This window comes from Parasteatoda tepidariorum, chromosome 2 (genome assembly GCF_982258835.1).
Source record: "Parasteatoda tepidariorum strain Cologne lab strain chromosome 2, Ptep-v5.0, whole genome shotgun sequence".
Classification (NCBI taxonomy): Eukaryota; Metazoa; Arthropoda; class Arachnida; order Araneae; family Theridiidae; genus Parasteatoda; species Parasteatoda tepidariorum.
Window position 1 is genome coordinate 20,041,570 of NC_141756.1, and position 21,695 is coordinate 20,063,264.

The window sequence follows — 21,695 nt, forward strand, 5'->3', positions numbered from 1 at the left end:
GTTCAATTCCAAATTTGAGTACTTAGATATTTTTTCTAGTCATAGAATTCAAGATATATCATTTTAAAAGATCTGTTTAACAAAGCAAAAAAGTCTTATAGTACCTCAACTCCTTAATGTACGATTCTATTTTAAACATATAATTAAAAAACAAAAAAAAACTTTTTACTTTATGCTTTTACTCACAGAATGTAGAACATTAATGGATATTAACAATCTATCCATAAAAAGTATTATGCATAATTTGATCATTTTATAGAAGTTTGCTGTTTTCAGTTGCAGAAAGTGAACCAATGTACAGAACTGTCATATTTTTTTGACCATTTAATTGTGCAAAATATTGAATATTTGAATTAAAATCAATACTTCAATTCAAAAATAAAAATTGTAAACAAAATTTTCTAGAAGACATATTTCAACATTGGGTCATTATTGAGAGATAAGTGAGGAGACTCTCCACTATTTACTAATCATCTTTGAAAACACAGTAACAAAATCTTGGTTGTAAACGTTTTCTAATTTCATAGTGATGAATAGTTTACAATGGACTATATCTTTTAACCTAAAAATATAATTTAAAAAAATTAAAATTTGTACTTTGAAAAGATTTTCCAGTAAAGTTTTAAAGTACATAAATAGCAGTCAATTTTAAAAAAAAAAAGATTTTACAAATTTAAAGTTCTATTAAGTCTTTAAATTCTATTTTGGTGTCTGAAACATATTCTTTCACAGTATATAGACATAAAATCATTATTATTTAGTAGGATAATGTTGCATATCTAATATTTTTGTCAAGAAATAGAAATGAGTAAAAAGAAGAAAAAAAAAGGTTTTTCATTAACAAGTTCAATTTAAAGTTTTCAAAAATATTCAATAACTATAGGGAATTGTTGATTCAACCAGAAGCTAGCGTAACCCTTTTGTCTACCGAAAATTCCAGGAGAATCAGCAGCTATGTACACATTTAGAATTTTTAAATATAGTAGGAGTAGCATTATGCCATCGTTAAGCATACTCACTTCAAGTATGGGTACCCAGTTTAATCCAGATGAACTCATATAAACCATTCCGTTTCGTGAGACAGTGGCTGGAGACGCATTGTCAATGTTATGTGGCTCAAAGATGATTTTACAAGATGGCGACATAGGTATACGATCACCATTGGCCAAAGTCAGAGTTTTGTTGTCATCCAATACAGAGTTCAAGTTTTCTATCCAAATAGCATCAACTGGACCATCCAAAATGAGCCAAACATGTTCATCTGAATAATCAAATGGTTTCTTAATTTCTTATATTTTGAACATATTGTAGATACATGATGTCTCAAAGATAGCCAAGAAAAATTAATTAATGAAAAGAGAAGAAGATAGGAATAGGTATTGCTTAGGAAACAAGAAAATCATATTCAAACAAACCTATATTTTAAATTGGTTGTAATGTTTTTCAACAGATGGCATTGCTACCACACACAGATATACTATAATATAATACTTTAAAAACCACCACTGCAACAATCTGATGCAATTTTAAGGAAAAATGGCAAACATATATGCAAATATATAAGTTAACCCTCCCAGTATTGGGCCCCTGAGTAAATTTGTATAGAATTTTTCCTACTATGAACTATTCTCCATTGAATAACATGGGGAAAACCGCTTTTTTATGCAGGTCAGCTTGCAGCTGAGAGTTCCGAAAAAGCCAAGACTAACGCTCAGAGGGTTAAAATGATCAGTTTTTAAAATAAGCAACACCATCTGTTTTTGAAATTTTTTTTACAAATTTTGATACGTGTTGAAAATAAACCTAGATTTTCTAATCAGAACAAAGCAAATGAATTATCGTTATATTGTTTCTTTTTAATTATTTTCAAATGGTCTGTCATTTACGGTACAGCTAATACACACGCTTAAGATAATTTGAGATCCAAGTTAAGCAATAATTTTACCAGGTTTTAAAATTATCTAAGCAATTAAAGTTATTTCATGCAGTGCAAAGAAGAAATTCAGGAAGTCAAAATTATTTAAGAATTTACTATGCATTCTCATAGACCATGAAAAACACTTTAATTTAATAGTTAGTATAAAAATTGCTTGATTAAGTATAAGTTTAATCTATAAAGAAACATTCTATAAATTTAAGGGCTAATAAAAATGAGTAGCAAGATATATCCCATATCCTAATATTTGTTTATCAAAAACATCATTTTATTTTAAATTTTGTGCTGCCTTTCAAATACCTAAATATTTATTCCTCTTCAATAAACACACTAAAAGAGTTGAAAAATGAGAGCAGTAACGAAGAACAAATTTGGTTGAGAGGAATAAACTATGAATTTATTACAAATTCTACTTACTTTTTTTCAATCTTTTATATTATTTTTTTTTATTAAATTTAATTAATTTACTTTTGGAATATTAAGCTTTTATTTTAATTTGATTATCTGCCCAGCTAATTTTATTTATCAAATGGGGGGAAAAGAAAAGAAAAACATGTCTTCAGTTTTCAGTCGTGAAAGAGAAAGTTCAAACTATTGCCTGCTCACATTTATTTATTTTTTTAAGCTACAAGAACACGTTCTTGTAGGAAATTGACATTAATTATTGTCAATTTTTTTTAATTTTAATACCATATGTTATGATGGTTGTTTACCTTAAAGGCCTATTATCTGGAATAATCTGTTTTCCGAACTTGCCAAAGTTTTGACGATTGCAGGTAAAGAACTTTCCATTGTATTACTTTTAAAAAATAAGTATTTTAATGTTAAAACTGAAAAAAATGTTTTTAAATTATAAAGTCAATCATAAAAAAAGTGTAAAGAAATGAGCTAAAGCAAATATTTACAAATTCAATATATTTTATAAATAATTATTTTTAAAGTATAATAACCCTTTTTAGTTTTTAAAGTACGTCTCCAGAGGGTTGAAAAGATACCATCTGTCCAGTCGTTAGTGGCTACATCTAGTCGGCCAAACATTTGTGCTGCAGTGATTGCTTTAGGATTCATTCTCATCTCTTTGTGAACAGCTCCACAGTCTGTCATGGCCTTCATCAGAATTCTTATGCAACATGTTTTACCAGCTCCACTGGGTCCCAGTGCCATCATTCCATGTCTTACCATTTGTGTTTCATAAAGCTGAAATTAGCAATTTAAATTCTAACTCTTGAAAGATTCAAAATAGTGAGCGATATTGTACAAAAAATGAATCTCTAGCTAATGAATACATAATATTAAAGGAACATATCCCAAAGCAACAACAAAGACAGTCTATACTCTGTTACAAGTTAAGAAAAGACTATTGATGTATATGAATTAAGTAATCATCCGGGACTACATATAGTTCTATTTTATTTAGTTATTGAGCTGCATAAATATGCTTTCAAAACAGTATATAACTATTATTCTACTATAATAACAAAATATTAAATATAATTAACATATGCATGTGATATCAGATGTTTCATAATTACCATATACATACACATGCCTTATGAATATTGTGAAAAAGGAAATCAATAAGTTAATTTCCCTTCAGGTATGCTAATATGCTTGACATAAATGAAGAGAATATAAAAATAAGCAAAATTATAATTCACAGCATATGATTCAAATAATTACCAAATGAGAAACTGCATATTTAAATTCTAAGGTAAAAGTAAAACATCAGAAGTTATAAATCTTTAGGAGAATTTATAAATAAAGAATTTTTCAACATGCCTGTATCACTTTGAGATTCCAAGGTGGATGATTTATTAAATTAGCTTCCTTGACATTCTTCGCAATCGCTGTTTGCAAGTCATCATATTCCACAGCTTCTTTAGTTATTCCAGGGAAAAGATCATTTATAAGACTCACAAACAGAGGCTCATCTTCATCCACCTGAGCAAAAAATTGTTATGTAATGGATTTCTTCATAAAATGGGTCAGTTGGTGATGTTACCTGACGATTTACACTCATGTGATTACAAGACCACTAATTAATCCAAATTAAATGAAACAAATTATAACAATTGGTCAATTATAACGACTAAAATTAAACAAAAAATTATAACAATTGAGTCACAGACAGATCTGTTTTAGAAAGGTATCAAATGTTTGTGATCAAATCAAAATGCAGTTTTAGATGCTTACTATAGACCCAAGGAGCAATTTCATTTTGCTATAAAAAAAATTTTATATTTTTTAATTTAATAACATTATGTATATTTTGAGTACCAAAGTATTGTACTTTTATTCAATAAACAATATTTATAAAAACTATTCCTTATGAATCTTACCCCATGTTTAAAATTGTTTTTGTGTTATAAATTGATTTTTTTTTTAAATTTCTAACGGCAAATTAAAAGACAACTGTAGACAGAAAAACAAACAAAATTAGAACAAGAAACAGAGATAACAGTAGCAAAACTGAAACCACAGTATTTATAAATCATTCATAGTGTGCCAAGCTCTCCAGAGTCTATTGCATGGCAATAACTCAAATGGTTCGCGACCATTTCTTAACAAATGCACAATTGGCAGAAAAGACTTGAAACAATTTTTATACAATGTAAATGCTTAGAGAGGCAATCAAAATTGTTATTGTGGCCAGTAGCAAGAAGAAAATTAGCAACAGATATGTCCCTTGGCCATAATGAAATAAATTAAAATCAGTTAAAAAAAAAAAAAGATAACACACATCATTAAAGATTCCAAGTGAAAAAAAAACATTTAGAGATACATGTTTTCCTGCAAAGAAAACATAACTTTTTTATTATTCTAGAAAGAAAAGTAGAGTGCAAAAAAATATTATTACAAATTTATAAAAAAGGACTATTACAAAAAGGCAGCATTACCAATTTTGAAACATTCATGGAGCTGAGCACACTCATCACAATGGAAGATTCACTCTCCTCTGGTCTGGATCTCTTTTGAGCTCCAAGTGTTCTTAACACTGAAAGAATATTTCTCAAGCCGAAATCATAATGTACCTAAAAATATGACCAAGTATTTACTTTCAATCAGAATAATAAAGTTTTTAGGTAAGCAACACAAACATTGAATTCTTCTTACATTTAAGAAAAATTATGCAAACTAAGATTAAAAATAATGTTATGTAGTTTTTAATTAACTTATTTTTAGTTAAAATAAACAAAACAGCAAAGAAATTTTCAAACTATCCAAAATATGAGCAAACAAACACCCAATTTCATTCTTTAATTTCAATAGAAATTGAGCAGAAACTGTGGTTGCAGTGAATTTCCATAACGATTTTGACATAAACTATGAGTAAAGCACTTTGACATTGGTCCCATTCCCCACAACATATTCATGTGAGCAGGCCTTATTAGTACAATTATGTATCAAAATAAAATAAAATATTCAATGCAGAAGCAGATTCAGGTAAAACTTTTTAAGACGAAGTCAGGCATCTTTCACTTAAGGTGCAACAGTTTACTGTGGGCCTTTGCTTGCTGAACAATGTAGTTCCAAGTCTTCTTCTTCTTAGCCTTAGATTTCCAGTAGATAATTTTCATTACAAAAAGTATGGTATTACGATTCTGTTTATGTTGCATCCATCTTATTAACTAAAACTTATTTATATAAGACATAATAAGGTTTATCTTGAAACTTTTTAAATAAATTTTACTATTGTTTTTACTACTTTTGCATTCTACAAACGGCCATATGTGTAAAAATATAGGGTTATTTGTTTAAAAAAGAAACTACTAAAAGGTTTTAGTGTCTTTGAGTTCATTGAGTTAGAAATCAAGTCTCAAGGAAGATGAGAAATGCATAGGATGAAGATTGGGTCAGCAATATAAAAAAATGATCTTCAATATTATTCTTTAAATAATCACTGTAAATTTTAAACTATCCATACTGAAATAGAAAATAAGTCATAGGGTATTACATTATTAATAAAAGTGAAGTAACTTTAGTAGAAAAAATATAACAGTTTTAAAAAATAATTTGTAACGAAAAAAATAATTTGTAATGGTTATATTATTCTTTAAATAATTGGCTTATTATAAAAAATTTTTTGCAACTGTTGTTTATATTAATTGAGAAAACGCATTTTTTTCAGAGAACTGAATATCAAATACAACGTGTTGCTTTCTTTCCATTTAATAAAGCTAACTAAAGTCTAGCATAAAATAAACTATTTTTTGAAGGGGTACAATTGCGTAGCTTATAAAAATATTTTTTATCGAAACAAAAACACGTTGTAAAGTAACTCAGCAAATTGCCATCAAACATTTCTTGATTCTTAAGCAATAAAAGTAAGTTAACCATGGATTTATATTAGGGGTAAAAAATAGTTATATACAGTGGTATACAATTAGAAAATAAATATAATTTAAAACAAATGACTAATTACAATAAAAAATCATAATTTCTGTATCCGAGTGATAGGTCTAAATTGATTGAATATCTTACTTGTTTTGTCAATTGTTCTTCACAAAGCTTATATAAAACAAAAAACTTTCTAGCAAGAATAATATTTTCTTGAAAACCACAGCTGGCAAGTTTCACACGCATAATGATCTGCAAGCAAATAATAATAACAATAAAATAATTTGTAATTACTGGTTCTGCAATCCACTTTCATATTTATCTGAACTTGCAACTAGTTACAAAAACATATTAATATCACTGTTAAAAAAAATCTGTACTGCAATATAAGTAATTGAAAAAGTTAAATTAACTACTGTTAAAGTCTTTTAATTTGAGTGCTTGAGGGCATAGGGGAAAAAAAAGATAAGAAAGAAAAATTATATATAATTTTACTTGTCTGTCTGGTACCATCATCGCCACACTTCTGAACATGACTTTTAAGTTTTCAGGCAATTCTTGTCTTCCAGCATAACCTGGATTCTGGAAAAACAATAGCATCAGATATATTTTGCTAATAAAAAGAAAACAAAATATTTCTTAGTTAAACTTGAAGTAAATTCAATACACAGATCATGATATAATTTTTCTTAAAAATGTAGCAAACAAGAAGAAAATGAATAATTTTTAATAAATGTTAAAAATTTATTGTATGAAAATTCAGAAATCCAAGCTAAAAATATACAAAAGAAACAAAACATTTTTATGAATATACCACTATCATCAAAAGTTAAAATTTATGAATAAAAAATTTATATGTTTACAAGAACCATTTCAAATGTTATTTCCATATAAGAAAGTAAACATTCACATTCAAGGTAAAAAGAAAAATACATTATTTGATTTAAAGGCTGAAATTTTTTCACAGATACCCATACAAACAAAACAATTCATTGTAGATTTTTTGCTTTGCATTATTTTTATGGAATTTTTACGTTACTCATCTTTCTTGAATGTTTTGTTTTGAATATTTGGATAAAGTTAAAGCGATAATATTTATCAAGAGATAGTTAAACATATTTTTATCAGTTTCATTTACAAAAAGTTTAAAATTTGTCAAGTTTTAGAGGAGAAAAAAAGACAAATTTAACAAAAAAATATTCCTACTTAATCATGAGATATCAAAGATTTAGATAAACATAAAAAATCCATTACTATAAATTTTAAATAAATTGAAAAACTTTAAAAATATTTATTTAGTGGCCTTAAAATTTGTTTGATAAATTATAAAGTTAAATTTATAGAAACATAAGTCTGAAAATATTTTTAAAGTAAAAACATCCGCTTCATACTTTGATTAACAAGCTTGTTATTTTATTTGATTTATCGTAAAGTTATTTTTTCGTCCATTAAGTCAAAGAGCATGCATGCATATATATATACACAGAGAGAGATTTTTTTTAAATGAAACAATGCATAGAAAGATTTCTAATAAAAAGAGTCAGTAGAGTACCATTGTGATAAAAAGTCCAAATTCAGGATTCAATCCTAAAATGTCACCATCAGAAAACACAAATTCTTCTTTTTTCTCTTTCCTAGCTGATAAAACAATATGTATTTGTTGGGCAGCAACAGATAAAACAGGTAGTTCAATCCTGTTGAATTCATCAAAACATCCCCAAGAGCCTGACTGCGCCAAGCCTAAAGAGAATCAATTTAGTTATTAAAAAATAATACATTTCTAGATAGAGAAGACAGATATAAATTAATAAGAAATAGATCCGAAATTCGTAATGATATATATTTAGAAATTCATTGAAGTGTAAATGTAAGGAAAATATATTTGTAGAGACTAACAAAAAATGGTAAAACAAAGCATTTTTATATATTTTAATTGTAACCACATTTTTTCCCCTTGTTTCTTTCAACTGTGAAGAGGTTTTTAAAACATGATTTTTTTTAGAAAGAGAGGGAAAGAAATGGTTTATGATTTGCTTATTTTTGTAGAAAAGGGGGTCTAAAATCACCGAAAAATATGGTTTTGTAACATTTGAATAGTCCTATGGTATGCAGAAAGGGGTATGTTGTTTGGAATTGGAATCATATCTTCCTTTGTATTAAATTTGAGAAGTTGATGAGACATGAGCAAAAAATCAAAAAAACACTTTCAATGAAAACAAAAAGTTATCCTCTTTATTAGGCAGCATTTTGAACGATTGTCTATACTTATAAACTTAATATCATACTAGTAGATCACTAAGCAAACCTTTATTTTTAAGTGTAAAAAATTAATATTACTTTTCAACATTAAAATATTTTCCAACAGTTGAACTGAGGGGCCATTGGACGCAAAAACCCCCAGTCCTCACCCCAATTTTAAATCAAGAATCATGGGAAGAGATTGTTAGAGAATTATCAAGAAATAATATTGCCAAAAATAAAGTCAATCTCATGTTATTAACATTAAATTTATATAATTTGGCTTATAACTTAATCACGAAAAAAGACAGTCAAAATTTAATATAACCCCGAAACCAAAACATTTTTCGGGTAAAAATAAAATAACTTAGAGATAAGTAAGATTAAAAATAGGCGTTTCTCACAGAATTACTTAAAATAGTTATGAAATAATTATTATTAAATTAATATTTATGACATCACGAGGAAACTGGGAAATGGGTTGTCTAAATAACTCCATACCAAGGTTAAAAGACTGAATTCTTTAAAAAATAAACATTTAATAAATCAAATAAATTCTACATAAAATAATTTTATAGGGCAAAAACAAGATAATTCAGTTATTTCTCATTGAAAAATGTGTAATGTAATGTATAATTAATGTAAATGAAAATCCAATAGTAAAAAGCCTTTTGTCAAAGAATGTAAGCATTGAATGTAATAATTAGTTAAAGCAATTTAAGATCTGATTTGCCCCAGGAATATGCAGAAAGGAAAAAGAAGTTAGAAAATTAAGTATCACCTTTATAAATGCGTCCTAGGCCTCTGAAATCCATCTGATCAGAGCAGTTAAAGACTACAACATATTTTCCCAAAGCTTTTCCCATATCCTTAGTAGTTTCAGTTTTTCCAGTTCCAGCAGGGCCAGCTGGTGCACCTCCCATGCTCATGCCTAAAGCCTGAGCTAAAGTAATATAACACCTGCAATAAACATAGCTAATCATTATTCAATATAACTTATTGCCAAAAAAAGCTGCCAAATAAGCAGAGTATACTTAAACAACAATAGATAAAAACAATAATCAACATGGTCAAATTTAGTTTTAACCTCAAGATATCCACATTATGACTTTCAACTTTAATAGCTCCAGAATTCCAAAGCAGACAAAATTTTAGAGAGTCACAACAATATTTTCGGCCACACCATCAAAATAATGATTTCAAAATTGTCAACTATATGAGACTTCATTGGCTACAACACAGATTCTATCAGGGATAACAAAATTTTTTGAGAGGCAATGGGCAAAATTTTTCTCAAATAAGGCCCAAAACAATTTTAATGTAATTTAAACTAAATCAGAAAATTTTAGAGGCTGACTTTTATTAGGGTCTCTTCAATGAATTAATACAATCAATTAAAGATAGAAACTTAACAGTCATTTTGTATGTATCATGGGTCGGGACCCATGTGGAGAAAGATTTATGGTTAACCCTTTTTCAGTCCCTTAAGTATGCTCTAAGTACTAAATAATAAAATGATGCTCAGGAAAATAAATAAAAGGAACCAGTATATAAATATGAGAGGATCTAAGAAAAATAAATTGATTATTAGAAAAATAATATAAGTAGTTCCATCAATTAAAATATAACATTCAGAGCATGCAGAGAGGCGATACATAACATCGCTGAGGCATGTAAGTTGAAAGCAGGAATGTGGGGTCGATCAATGAAATTAAGTTGGCAAAGTATGTGGTTATCAGTTTAATCTAGGTGCTAGGCACTGCGCAAAATAAAAATATAAATATAGTAGTGGTCGAAAGGTTATAAATGGAGTAAATGCTTCATGAGCAATATTGCAGTGCATTTATAATAAAACAATAAAAACAATGGTAAACTATCATAACACTGTTAAAAATGATACAATTTCTATAACAACATTCTTTCAAAATTGAAGATTTTTGTAAGAAATAATATTGAGCAAACATCATAAGGAAACGATGTTTAGAATATATACTTAAATTATGAACTATAATTAGAATCATATAAAATTTGCAATTTCAAATAAGAAAAGTTTCGGAAATTTGAAATACATTTCTTCTGCGGCAAGATGAGGTAGAAACTTGCCAATCTGGGATAGTATAATTGATTATGTATTAATTAGTTTATGTCAAAATATATGAGTGCAAGTACATATGTTTTTAAGGAAAACTTTGATTTATAAAACAAAAAAGAATAATACTCAGGTTTGAGTTCAAAAAATCCCTCTAGATTAGAATATTCAACACGCTCTAATCCATCCCTACTACTTAACCATATCAATGAACTGCCATAAATACTATGATGAAAGTCACTAGTTAAAAATAAGCTTTTTTTACAACTTCAAAGATTAAAATAATTTATAATAATTTTTTACCTATCAATTATAAATAATTTTTTACCTATCAGTTAAAGGGGTAATAACAAGGCGATCAGTGCAACCCAAAAATTCATTTTGGTAAATGAAATCCACATCAGTAATTTTAACTTTGCACATGTTATCATCCATAAAGTAATAAAATCGTGCTTGTTTCAACCATTCAAAATCTGTGAGGGTTTTTATTTTCTTTTTAACCTGAGAATAAAAAATAATCATATTAATTTATAAAAATTAAAAGCAATATACTTAAAAGGTAACTTTGTTTAAAATATGAGCGATATATCACATTGAAACTACAGTAACCATTATAGTTGCCAAATTTTAAAATACTGTTTAATAAAAAATGACAATTAAAACATAATAAAATTTGACAACCGATGATATTATTAATGTGATATATGATATGATGTGAAATGATAATAATAATGTGATATATGATATGATGTGAAATGATAATAATAATATGATATATGATATAATGTGAAATGATATATGATGATGTGAAATGATATATGATGATGTGATATGATATATGATGATGTGATATGAAAGGAAAAATGGTGATTCACCAAAAAAATCATAAATAAGAAGACAAACACACTAGAATGAAAATGGACAGTACAAACAATTAGAAACTTAAAGACCATGCATGACAAGATATAAGACAAGAATGGTCAAATACATAAAAACATTCAAAGCAATACAGCAAAGACAAGATACAAAAACGAAATGGTCAGATACATAAGGCAAAATTTGAAAACACAATTCCAAATAGAACAAAGCAAATTGCGGTCTTTAAAAGAAAGGATATTTCTTGGACTATTTAAATTTGTTCTTATTTTTAAAAGTAGTATTAAAATATCCACAATGATGAATATCCATGATATTTTGATTACATTCGCTGAAATAGGAAATAAAATAATCACTGATATATTTTATTACATTTGAGAAAAAAAAACATGCATTACATGCATTAACTACCTGGTACTAAGGCGATGCTTATTGTATTTTTCCTATAAAAAAGATGTGATACTTAAAAATATTTTTAATACGTTTATTCAATATTTACGAAAAAAATCATTATATATATATATATATATATATATAACATACACACACTTATATATTAAAGATGTACTTTTAAAAAATATCAAGAAAAATTCAAAGAATATTCATAAATTTTTTCAAATTATATTTCATTGTAAATTCTTTTAACATGCTACATATATTTTAACAAGATACTCAGAATGAAAATTTTGCCATCTTATGATTTTAAAACAGAAGTTTGAAAGTACAACATGAATATAACATGAATATAGTTAATTTCATGTTGCACTATCATGTTGCATATCTAAAATAAAATAATTAAAAAAATTAATAAAATTTTGTTTAAAAAATATATATATAAAGCAAGATATAGAAAAGCTGAGGGAAATTAAATTGATTACAAGTAACTACTTTGATTTATGATTACAAGTAATTAAATTCCAAGTAATGATACAAGTAATGATAATTACAAGTAATGATAACAAGTAATCTTAATTGTGAATATGAACAATATGATTGCAATTGTAGTTATAAGGAATTTTAAACTATGAGTATAAGTGATAATAATCTACAACTACAAATAATTGTTTCGATTGTAATTTTGATTACATGCAAACATGATTATGATTAAAGAGAAATTAATTACTGTGCTCAATGAGATTAGATTGTACCCAATTCCAATAGACAAGAAGAAAAAAACAAAATGATGATACAGTCAAACAAGAACAAACAAGATTTAGTTACCAATTCCTCAAAAATATCCTTTTGGTGAACATGAATTGTAATGAGAGTCTCATATTTGACCCTCACAAATTTTGACAAGTTCAGTGTAGTTTGCGCAATAAGTTTTCTCAAGATTTCTCCAAACATTTTGTTGGTGAAAGTCATATATTTCTTATGTGTCCTTGCATTGACAAGTGCTTCTTCTGCTTTGGTTGTCCAGATAATCTGAATTCCTAAAAGTGCTACCTACAAATACACAATTAGTTAAGAAAAATGTCAATATTTAATTTCATTGGTAGAATATCTTAAACATAGATTAATAAATGATAATCAAAAGTAAATTAAAATAGCAATGCATAATTAGCACAAACAGGAAATGCGATTTCATGTTAGAGAGCCTGATTGAGGGGAAAAGATTCCTCTCGCAAAATACCTATTAAGGATCCCCAACATTCTCAAGAACTAAACAACTAGTACTTTTTTTAATCATGTTTATTATCAAAAGACTATCCCACGGCATACAGTACAATTAATATGGGATCTTAATTTGTACTTAGCGTTTTGCACCAATCATATTTTAAATTTGATTAGAATCTCATTGAATAGTTTCATATAAAACTAAGTACAGACTCTACTTTCCACACTAATGTGAACATAGCCTTAAATTTTTGATTGATTTGAGATTTCAGTTACTTTTCTCACAGTAAAAGTAAAAATTTACCCATAAATGTCATTTAATTTGATTGGACTTGAAAAATTAAGTAAAAATGTAATAAATTAACAAGGCATAGCCTTGAATGAAGTTTAAAAACTGAAATAGTAAAAACATTAGGTACTATACCCTGTTGCAAGTTAAGAAAATACAATAGCGATATAGCATTTAAGTAATCATCCGTTACCGCATATAGTTCTGTCTTATTTCGTTATCAAATTACACAAATATGCTTTCAAAACCACATGAAAGCTTTTAAAAGTTGAACTTGTTAGACAAAAATTTAGTTCATGCTATCGTTTACAATATGTATCATAGAATTTTTTAAAAAAAGGTTATAGCTTCATAGTTTTACTGGAATCCTAGACTTGGCGACAGGTTTCCATATTAGAAGAGCAATTGTTCTTGATAAAGAAACAACTATAAGACGTTGCAAGATCATTAAATTTGATTGGACCATTACAAATGGCACATCTTATGCTGACGTGCTCTTAACAAATTAAATGCGAGACAAATAATTTTTACTTTTGTTTTGCTGTAGAAGATAATAGTCTTCAAGAAACAATATTTATTATTCTTTCAACAATTTCTTTAAATGCATACAGAAAAAAATACTTGTTATAATTTTTTAGATAACATTTTTAATACTTATTAATAGATTATTGTTACTAATAAGAAAGCAAGTGAAAAAGAAGACTGTATAACGTAGTTTCAAGAGTTGGCTATGTTAATATATGTCTGCGCTGGGAGTTTGGCATTCATTTGGCGTGTATTTAGATGCAAACAGGCATTCTCCGTAGAGATAATGTTTTTTTCTTAACATGCAACATAGAATAAACACACCTGGGCAAGTGTGCCTTTACCCTATCCCAATCCAATCTTGCCTATTCTATTATTGAATGAAACACGGAAAATATCGTTTGTTTTTTTTATTCTCGTAAAAACTAAAAAACTGTAAGCAACTTGTTTTTTTTTAGTTAAAAATAAATGATAAGGAAAAGAAGATGTCTTTCTTGTCAGTTTAAATGAATTTTTTAAAATTGGAAAAAAACTAATTTTAAATCAATTCAATAGATATTTTTCTGTAAAAATAGCCCAAAAATTCAAGAACTGAATCATTGAAATTTTAAAAAATGATTTCTCTAAATTTTATATTATTTTGCATGAAAAGCTAAAAATTTTAACAAAAAAAGTTCACCAATTTTTATAATTAAAACAAAATTGATGATAAATTAAAAAATATAACTAATTGATGTTTATGTTATTTTTTAATTTAAATAAACCATTGTAACATACAATATAAGATATGATATTATAAATGTTTTGAGAATTAAAGCTAAAGAACACAATTTTGAAAATATTTTTGATAAAATAAGATTATGTGTTCAAAAAATTCTGAGTTCAATACTCTGTTATGCAAAAAAAAAAAAAATTTGAAAAAGAAATTCACTTACTTGTGCTATATATTGGTCAATAAATGAGATAAGTTCAAACTCTTCAGAATTGATACTTTCATAAGCTTTTTTAATGACAGAATTTAAAGACATTTGTTGAACTACTAATAAGTCTCCAAGCCATAATTCTACATTTCCTTCAGCCATAACAGGTCTATCCAGCTAAAATAAAAACAAGCAAATTCGTTATTATCAATCAAATTATTAAAAAAGCTTTTTAACAGTCTATGCAAGATATGAACTAAGTATCTAAAACAAAGACTAAAAATTTTAAAAAAAAGTGAAAGGAAACAAATGCATTCTGTTTAGAAAGCCAGTTTCTTTAAATTTAAATTGCAAAGCTGGTAACCAAGTTAATTAACATATGGCATTGAAAACAATATTTTCAGTTGCATATAAAATCATTCCGACTCATATATACTTTAAATAAGCATAAATATAAATTACTATCCAGCTATCACGAGAATTCCTCCAGACTCGCAAGCTAACGGCTGTTATGGTTGCAAAGCTAAGTCACTTCGAACAGAGTTGGGTTAAACATTTTGCATTGCTTTGGTTGGGAGTCATGTCTTCTATTAAAATGTATCCCATTAGAGAGAGTTTTACTCTTGTTTTCTTAGCAATAAACAACCTACCGGCATCTGGCATGTAAGGCTATTTGTTTGTACAATGCATTATAGTTAAGTTGACGGTCCCCAAGTTTGAACTATCAAATTTTGCAAATATTACTAGCAATATCAATTAAAATAAAAAAAATGCTAAAACAAAATCTCAAATATTTTGATTTTTCTAATAAATAATTTTAAAATTTACATTTGTAGGTAGAAAATAAATATTAGACAAAATATTTTTCATCAGAAAAATTAGAACACTAGGAACGTTGTATACATAATTTAATTAATAAACCTAATAATTTAACCACTCACTACCAAATGCTTAGTAGGTACAATATCGACTTGATACTTACTATGATTTCATCTCCTTCCTTGGACAATACAGCAGTAATCTTGTTGTATTCATCATCATCGAATTTCACTTTGGCTACATTTTCAAATATTCCAAGAAGATGAGCCTATCAAAATAAAAGTTAATAAACAACAATAACAGTAGACAAGTTTTGTTATACCACTAAGAGAAAATTTTGTAGCAGAAATGTATAAATTTAATTAATTAATGAGTTTTACTTGAATAGAGTGTGAATCACTTGCTTGTCCCAAAATTTCCAATAAAGCTGGATCAGAAATGAAGAAAAATCGAGGGAATATTTTTCTTTTTCCTTCTAAATATCTGAAAATTTTGATAATTTCACATTAGATGCATAGTTAACTGTGTAAGAGCATTACTTTTTTTTTTATACAAATATGGTAAGTTTTTGAACTTATCCAACAAATATTTTTATAACATTTTAAATTAGAAATGAAAATTATGCAAATAGGCACGTCCATTTTTTTTGTGTCAATTGACGCAGGCAAGTTTGAAATAAGTTCTTGGAAACATGAATTCTGCCTCTAACAAGATTTTTGTGATGATTAAATAAAATGGAATTGAATAATTAAAATTAACCCAAATAAAAGTCGTTTCAAATTCATAGCCAGTTGGATTTTTTTGGTTTAATATTTTAGTTATATTATTAGCCCTTATTATATGTAAAAAATACTGTTACTCTGGAACAAATAGCTACAATTTCTGAAATAGCAAAATGACATGGGAAATGGAAGTCTTATTTAGATCTGCATTCTTCATAATGATGCAAAACCAGTTTTCTCTCATGTTATTAGATTTGAAGCCGGTATATGGGGAGAAAAACGTTTCAAAATTTATATAACTGTCAGTGGGTTTAATTAATAAAAAGTAAGCTTAAACAAAGAAACTTACACAACTAAGAATGTTAAATACTAACCCAACAAGTGATTTTTGGCATGCTTCTAACTCTTCCAAGAGATGTGGTAATGCTTTGCTCATTGTATCATCAGAAGCACAACATTTAATAACATTTACTAACTCATGTGCTCTTTCCATTAAGCCGACCCAAGTACTATCAATGACTGCAAATCTTTCTGCTTCCTACAATAAATAAATATAGAGAATTTTGAGAAAGTATTTTATATTTTTCACGAGGCAGTACAATTTTATTTGTAGAGTGGGGAAAATTATACAAAAAATAACTAAAAGTAACTTTTTAATTTATAAATTATAACATTAAGTATATTTATAATTATAAATAATAACAATTACAAATTATAACATTATTATTTATACTTTATAAACTTTCCTGTGAAATAACTAAAGATAACATCACAAGACCATCTTTTCTAAAACAAGAGTCAATTGATAAATACTCAGCACTATTTTTTTTTGTACTACATTATTGATTTTCAAAAGTATTTTTAACAGCTGTTTAATATAAAAGGTCTAATTTAAATGGTGGTTAAAATCCATTCATTTAAAAAATAAAGTTAGAATCACTTTCAAGTTATTACAAGTGATACCTATTTTAATTTAAAACTAGTACAGATAGCTTATTTCATCTGACAAACTGAGGACACCATAAATTAGACAGGATAAGCAAAACAATACACTTAGACTCTAAAGCTCAAAATTATAAATTAGAGAAAAAATATTGAAATAGTGTTTACCGGTCAATGTATTAAAAAAAAACTTAATTGTTATAAAAACATTTTATTTGCTACAAAGAATGAGATTCCACAAAGGATATTGCCGAAATTGTATGTTTGAAAGCAAATGGATACAAAATAATATTTGATAATAAATTTTAATTTTTATAAAATAAAAGTACTTATTTGTGGGTAGTGTCTTACTTGTGGCAATTGTTTTGCAATATCTCCTCCCACAAACACAGCCTCCAAGTAGACCCACAGATTCTGCACCACAAGCCAGTTTTCAATCACTTCTGTTGAAGTTGTCAGGTAGTGCATCCATTTCAGAATAATGTCTTTCATAGCAGCTGAATACCTGTCATTATTACAGCAAAACAAATTCAACATCATTTCAAAAAATAATGAGTCTCTACTATAATGGTAATTATAATGAAACAAATTCAAATAAGTTACAAGTCATCGTTTTCGAGTGTATTGATAGAAACCTTGAAAAATAAAAGCAAATTTTTCATAGAAATTTCAGGTTTTTATTTCAATGATTCAAACAATAAAGTTAGAAAAGTTGAAGTTGTCAGGTAATGCATCCATTTTGGAATGATCTCTTTTATAGCAGATGAATACCTGTAATTTTTATAGCAAGAAAAATTCAGTATCATTTTGAAACTAATAATGAGTTTCTACTATAAAAATAATTATAAAGAAGCAAATTCAAATATGTTACATGTCATCGTTTTTAAGTGAATTGATTAGAAGCTTGGAAAATAAAAGCAATTTTTTTTTACAGAAATTTTAAGTTTTTATTTCAATGATTTTAGCAATGAAATTCAAAATAATTACCCACCTTTTTTTATTCAATTAAAATAAAAACATTTTATTTCACTATTATCATTTGCAAACTCATCCCTTTTAGACATATTTTTTTATCTTTGGAAATCTTTTCTTTATAACGTTTAGAGTATAATCAATTTAAACATGCGACAGGAGACAATTTAGTTTTACTAAAAAAAAAACTATTCTTATTCAGTATGAGTCTGTTTAGTTATATAGAGTATAATAGATGAACTCTGTCACAAATACTAAAAAAAATCTCAAAATTTTGTACTACAAAACACAATTTAAGCATAAAAAAAAGTGCAAATAGATTCAATCGAAATCAATGAAGCCATACCTGTTACTCAAGAGGGATCCAAGTGTCATCAATCCATCTTCTAGCTTCACTATTGTTTCACTTGCTTCTGTGCCTCTAATCAAAAGTTCACCACGATTTTTGAAAGAAGAAAAGAACAAGTTTTCCAGAGCCCAATCGGCAATGACTTGGTTAAGCTTCGCTTCAATTTCTCTTTCTTTTTCAGCAGCTATTGATACATCCTAAAATATTTCAAAAATAAAATTAAAGCACGGAAATTTTTATTTTTTATTACAGTCAAACTACCTTATAATGAGAGCAAATGAGCCATAATATATTTGCTTGTCATAACCAAATTCCCGTAAGAAACTGGTTTATGAAAAAAATCACAAAGATATATATATACTCACTGTATTATAAATAAACTATCTACTATATAATAAACAGTCACTATATTATAAATATTTTTATTCTTGTACAGTACCAAAGAAGTATGGTATGCTTTTAACAGTCTTGCCATATATTATGGGGTAAAGTCAATCCCCTATTTTTGAATGGGAGATAGCAAATTTTTGGGATGGCTGGTGTATAAATCAACGGCTGAAAACACCAAATATGAAAATTTCTAAAATTATAAAATAAAAATTATTAAGTTTACAAATTTTCTTTGTTTAAAAAGTGAAACTCCTGAATAAATTATCTTAATTTTTTTTCTGAACATAATTTACAATGTTGTTTTAAAAAAATTATATATAAAGAGAATAAGATGAGGGAAAATGCAAAACTAACTACATGTAATACATCAAAGAAAAATATATAAGATTTGAAAAGGGAAAATTGGTACAAAGTTTTTCCTATCTATCTCACTGTTTACAAAGCTTTGATACTTTATGATCAATGAATGTTCGACTTTTTTCCCGAGGCATAAGTCGACCCTTTTATTTTTGTAAAATTTTGGGGGTTTGAACTGTAGACTTCACAGCGATATACAGTATTTTCTCTTTGTTGCATTATTAGTCTTCAGATTAGACTCATGACACAAAAAACATTGTCCTTTGCACCCTTGCTTTAAAAAAAAGTGCTCATATTTGCTGAATTAATGACTCCTCACCAACTTTCAGTCATCCTCAGAATGCTAAATATTTTCAAGAAGGGATTAGCTAAGCTGGAAAAGTGGATGCATGCAGAAATTTTATGAATCACAAAAATATTGCTCATAAAAACTGAGGTTTGCTCATTAAAAGGGAGCTATTCTCAAATAGAATATTGTACCAACCAAGTATTTTCAATTTGTTCGTTAAATCTGAGCTCGTAATAAGCGAGTTTGACTACATATATTTTAGAAATTTATGAGATTGAAAAAAGTTAAAAGGGATATTTTTTTATTATAAAATAAAATTAACATTTAAAAACTTTCATTTTTTTGTAACTTATATGATTCAGAAATACTACTTTATACAAAAATAAACTTATCTTAAAAAGTACATAAAATAATTAGAAGCATTCTTATTAACACAGAAACGTAAGGTGCACTAGTTGTCCACCAAACGTATAATGAAAGCTAAGATTCAGTAATTTTGAGTCCAAGGGCACAATGGTGGCATTGTGTGCAAACTACTTTCATTTCACACGCAAGTTGGTTCCCATAGCAATTGATAGAAAGTGTTGGATCAGTTATGTGTTTTGGTTTATCATTAAAAGAAAAAACATACCTAGCATATAGCTACTTTATTAACATTGACACGCTAGCTATACATCATATAATTTCATAAAAATTATATTTATCATTTATCTCAATTTTATTAATACATATATCCATCTAGAAAAATATATCAAAAGCAAAAATTTTTACCAAATGTGGTAATTGATTCAGCTATCTTTTTTCCGAATTATTCAGCTATCTTTTTTCCTAATTATTCAGCTATCTTTTTTCCTAATTATTCAGCTATCTTTTTTCTTCCTACTTAATAACTCTGGAAAATTTTAACCAATCAAGCACTTTACATTGAACAATTTGTATAGAAATCCTCATTATTTAACAAAGGAGCTACTGGGTTTTTGAAAAGGCGTTTTAGAGGCTTAAAGCTGCTTGTCTCAACTCTCATAATTTGTATTTCTTATAAATAAAATGTAGTCTCTGGTAATCATCTATTTGCTACATTGCAACCTACACAGGTTCCATTGATTGAAAAGAAACTAATAAAAAAAATAGCAAAAAATTAACCTCAACATCATCTTTAAATTGTAATAATGGAGCTTCCATAACAGTCCCAAGTGTCCATTTAGATTGATCATCATCAAATTTATGGCTACATATTTTTTCGATTCTATGCCAATGATCCATGGTCATGGCATCATTTCTGAGTCTCGTCAAGAGAGGGCATGTCTCTTTAAAATCTTCAATTCTCTTTTTCAATTCTGCAAAATAGGTCCATTCTTTGCAGCCTTTGGGCAATCTCAGGCACCTAAAAATTGATAATACAAAGTAGGAAAAAACTTCTACATTTAATACAAATTCTATTTTATACATTAAACATTTACACGTTTTAACAATCACATCTTAACACCTTTTTTTTAAACTTAAGTATATTAAAGGATAATTTTTTTAAAAAAATATTTTGTTTGAATTCTTCTGCTTATAAGCATGTTTTGTTCTAAATGAAATTCGAACAATTTACTATTTTTTACAATCTCACCTTAAAACCATTAAAAAAATTTAAGTAATCTAAAATTGAAACAATTATTAAATATTTTTAAGAGTAGAACTTTATGGTTTATTTTATTATTGCTTTAATAAACACTTTAAGCATGATTTATTAAAATGGTGATTCTAAATCGGATACAGGAAAAATTTTTATACTAGGAAACAGAAGTTCGTGACCAAACATGTTTCGTTCCAATTTTTTTTAAATCATATAGGCCAAAAATAAGCTTGTGAAGTACAAAATTATAAAGTTTTTTTTATCCTAAGATAATTTTAGGGAAAACAGAACTTTTTAGGTTATAACTTTTTCACTCTTAGATCGATGGTTATTTTTATGCATTCTTTTTATTTCGTGCACTGTAGGCAAAGAATAAATATTATGAAATACCTGCAAGATACTGACA

At 27.1% G+C, this 21,695-nt stretch overlaps 1 protein-coding gene across 3 annotated transcripts in view; it reads right to left on the reverse strand.

Annotated features, from left to right (window-relative positions):
- The window catches only part of LOC107444508 (dynein axonemal heavy chain 8), a 119,880-nt gene that overhangs the window by 74,398 nt on the left and 23,787 nt on the right, over positions 1-21,695 (reverse strand). For all 3 annotated transcript variants that reach the window (XM_087156947.1, XM_087156948.1, XM_087156949.1), the window contains 17 exons: positions 20,812-21,052; positions 18,630-18,829; positions 17,663-17,816; positions 16,744-16,907; positions 16,028-16,130; positions 15,811-15,915; positions 14,844-15,005; positions 12,699-12,923; positions 10,930-11,102; positions 9,294-9,472; positions 7,827-8,014; positions 6,770-6,856; positions 6,419-6,526; positions 4,834-4,968; positions 3,716-3,877; positions 2,887-3,133; positions 1,020-1,261 (listed from right to left, as the gene is read on the reverse strand). In XM_087156947.1, the coding sequence (XP_087013073.1) occupies positions 1,020-1,261; positions 2,887-3,133; positions 3,716-3,877; positions 4,834-4,968; positions 6,419-6,526; positions 6,770-6,856; positions 7,827-8,014; positions 9,294-9,472; positions 10,930-11,102; positions 12,699-12,923; positions 14,844-15,005; positions 15,811-15,915; positions 16,028-16,130; positions 16,744-16,907; positions 17,663-17,816; positions 18,630-18,829; positions 20,812-21,052 (2,875 nt within the window). The remainder of the gene's footprint in view (positions 1-1,019; positions 1,262-2,886; positions 3,134-3,715; positions 3,878-4,833; positions 4,969-6,418; positions 6,527-6,769; positions 6,857-7,826; positions 8,015-9,293; positions 9,473-10,929; positions 11,103-12,698; positions 12,924-14,843; positions 15,006-15,810; positions 15,916-16,027; positions 16,131-16,743; positions 16,908-17,662; positions 17,817-18,629; positions 18,830-20,811; positions 21,053-21,695) is intronic.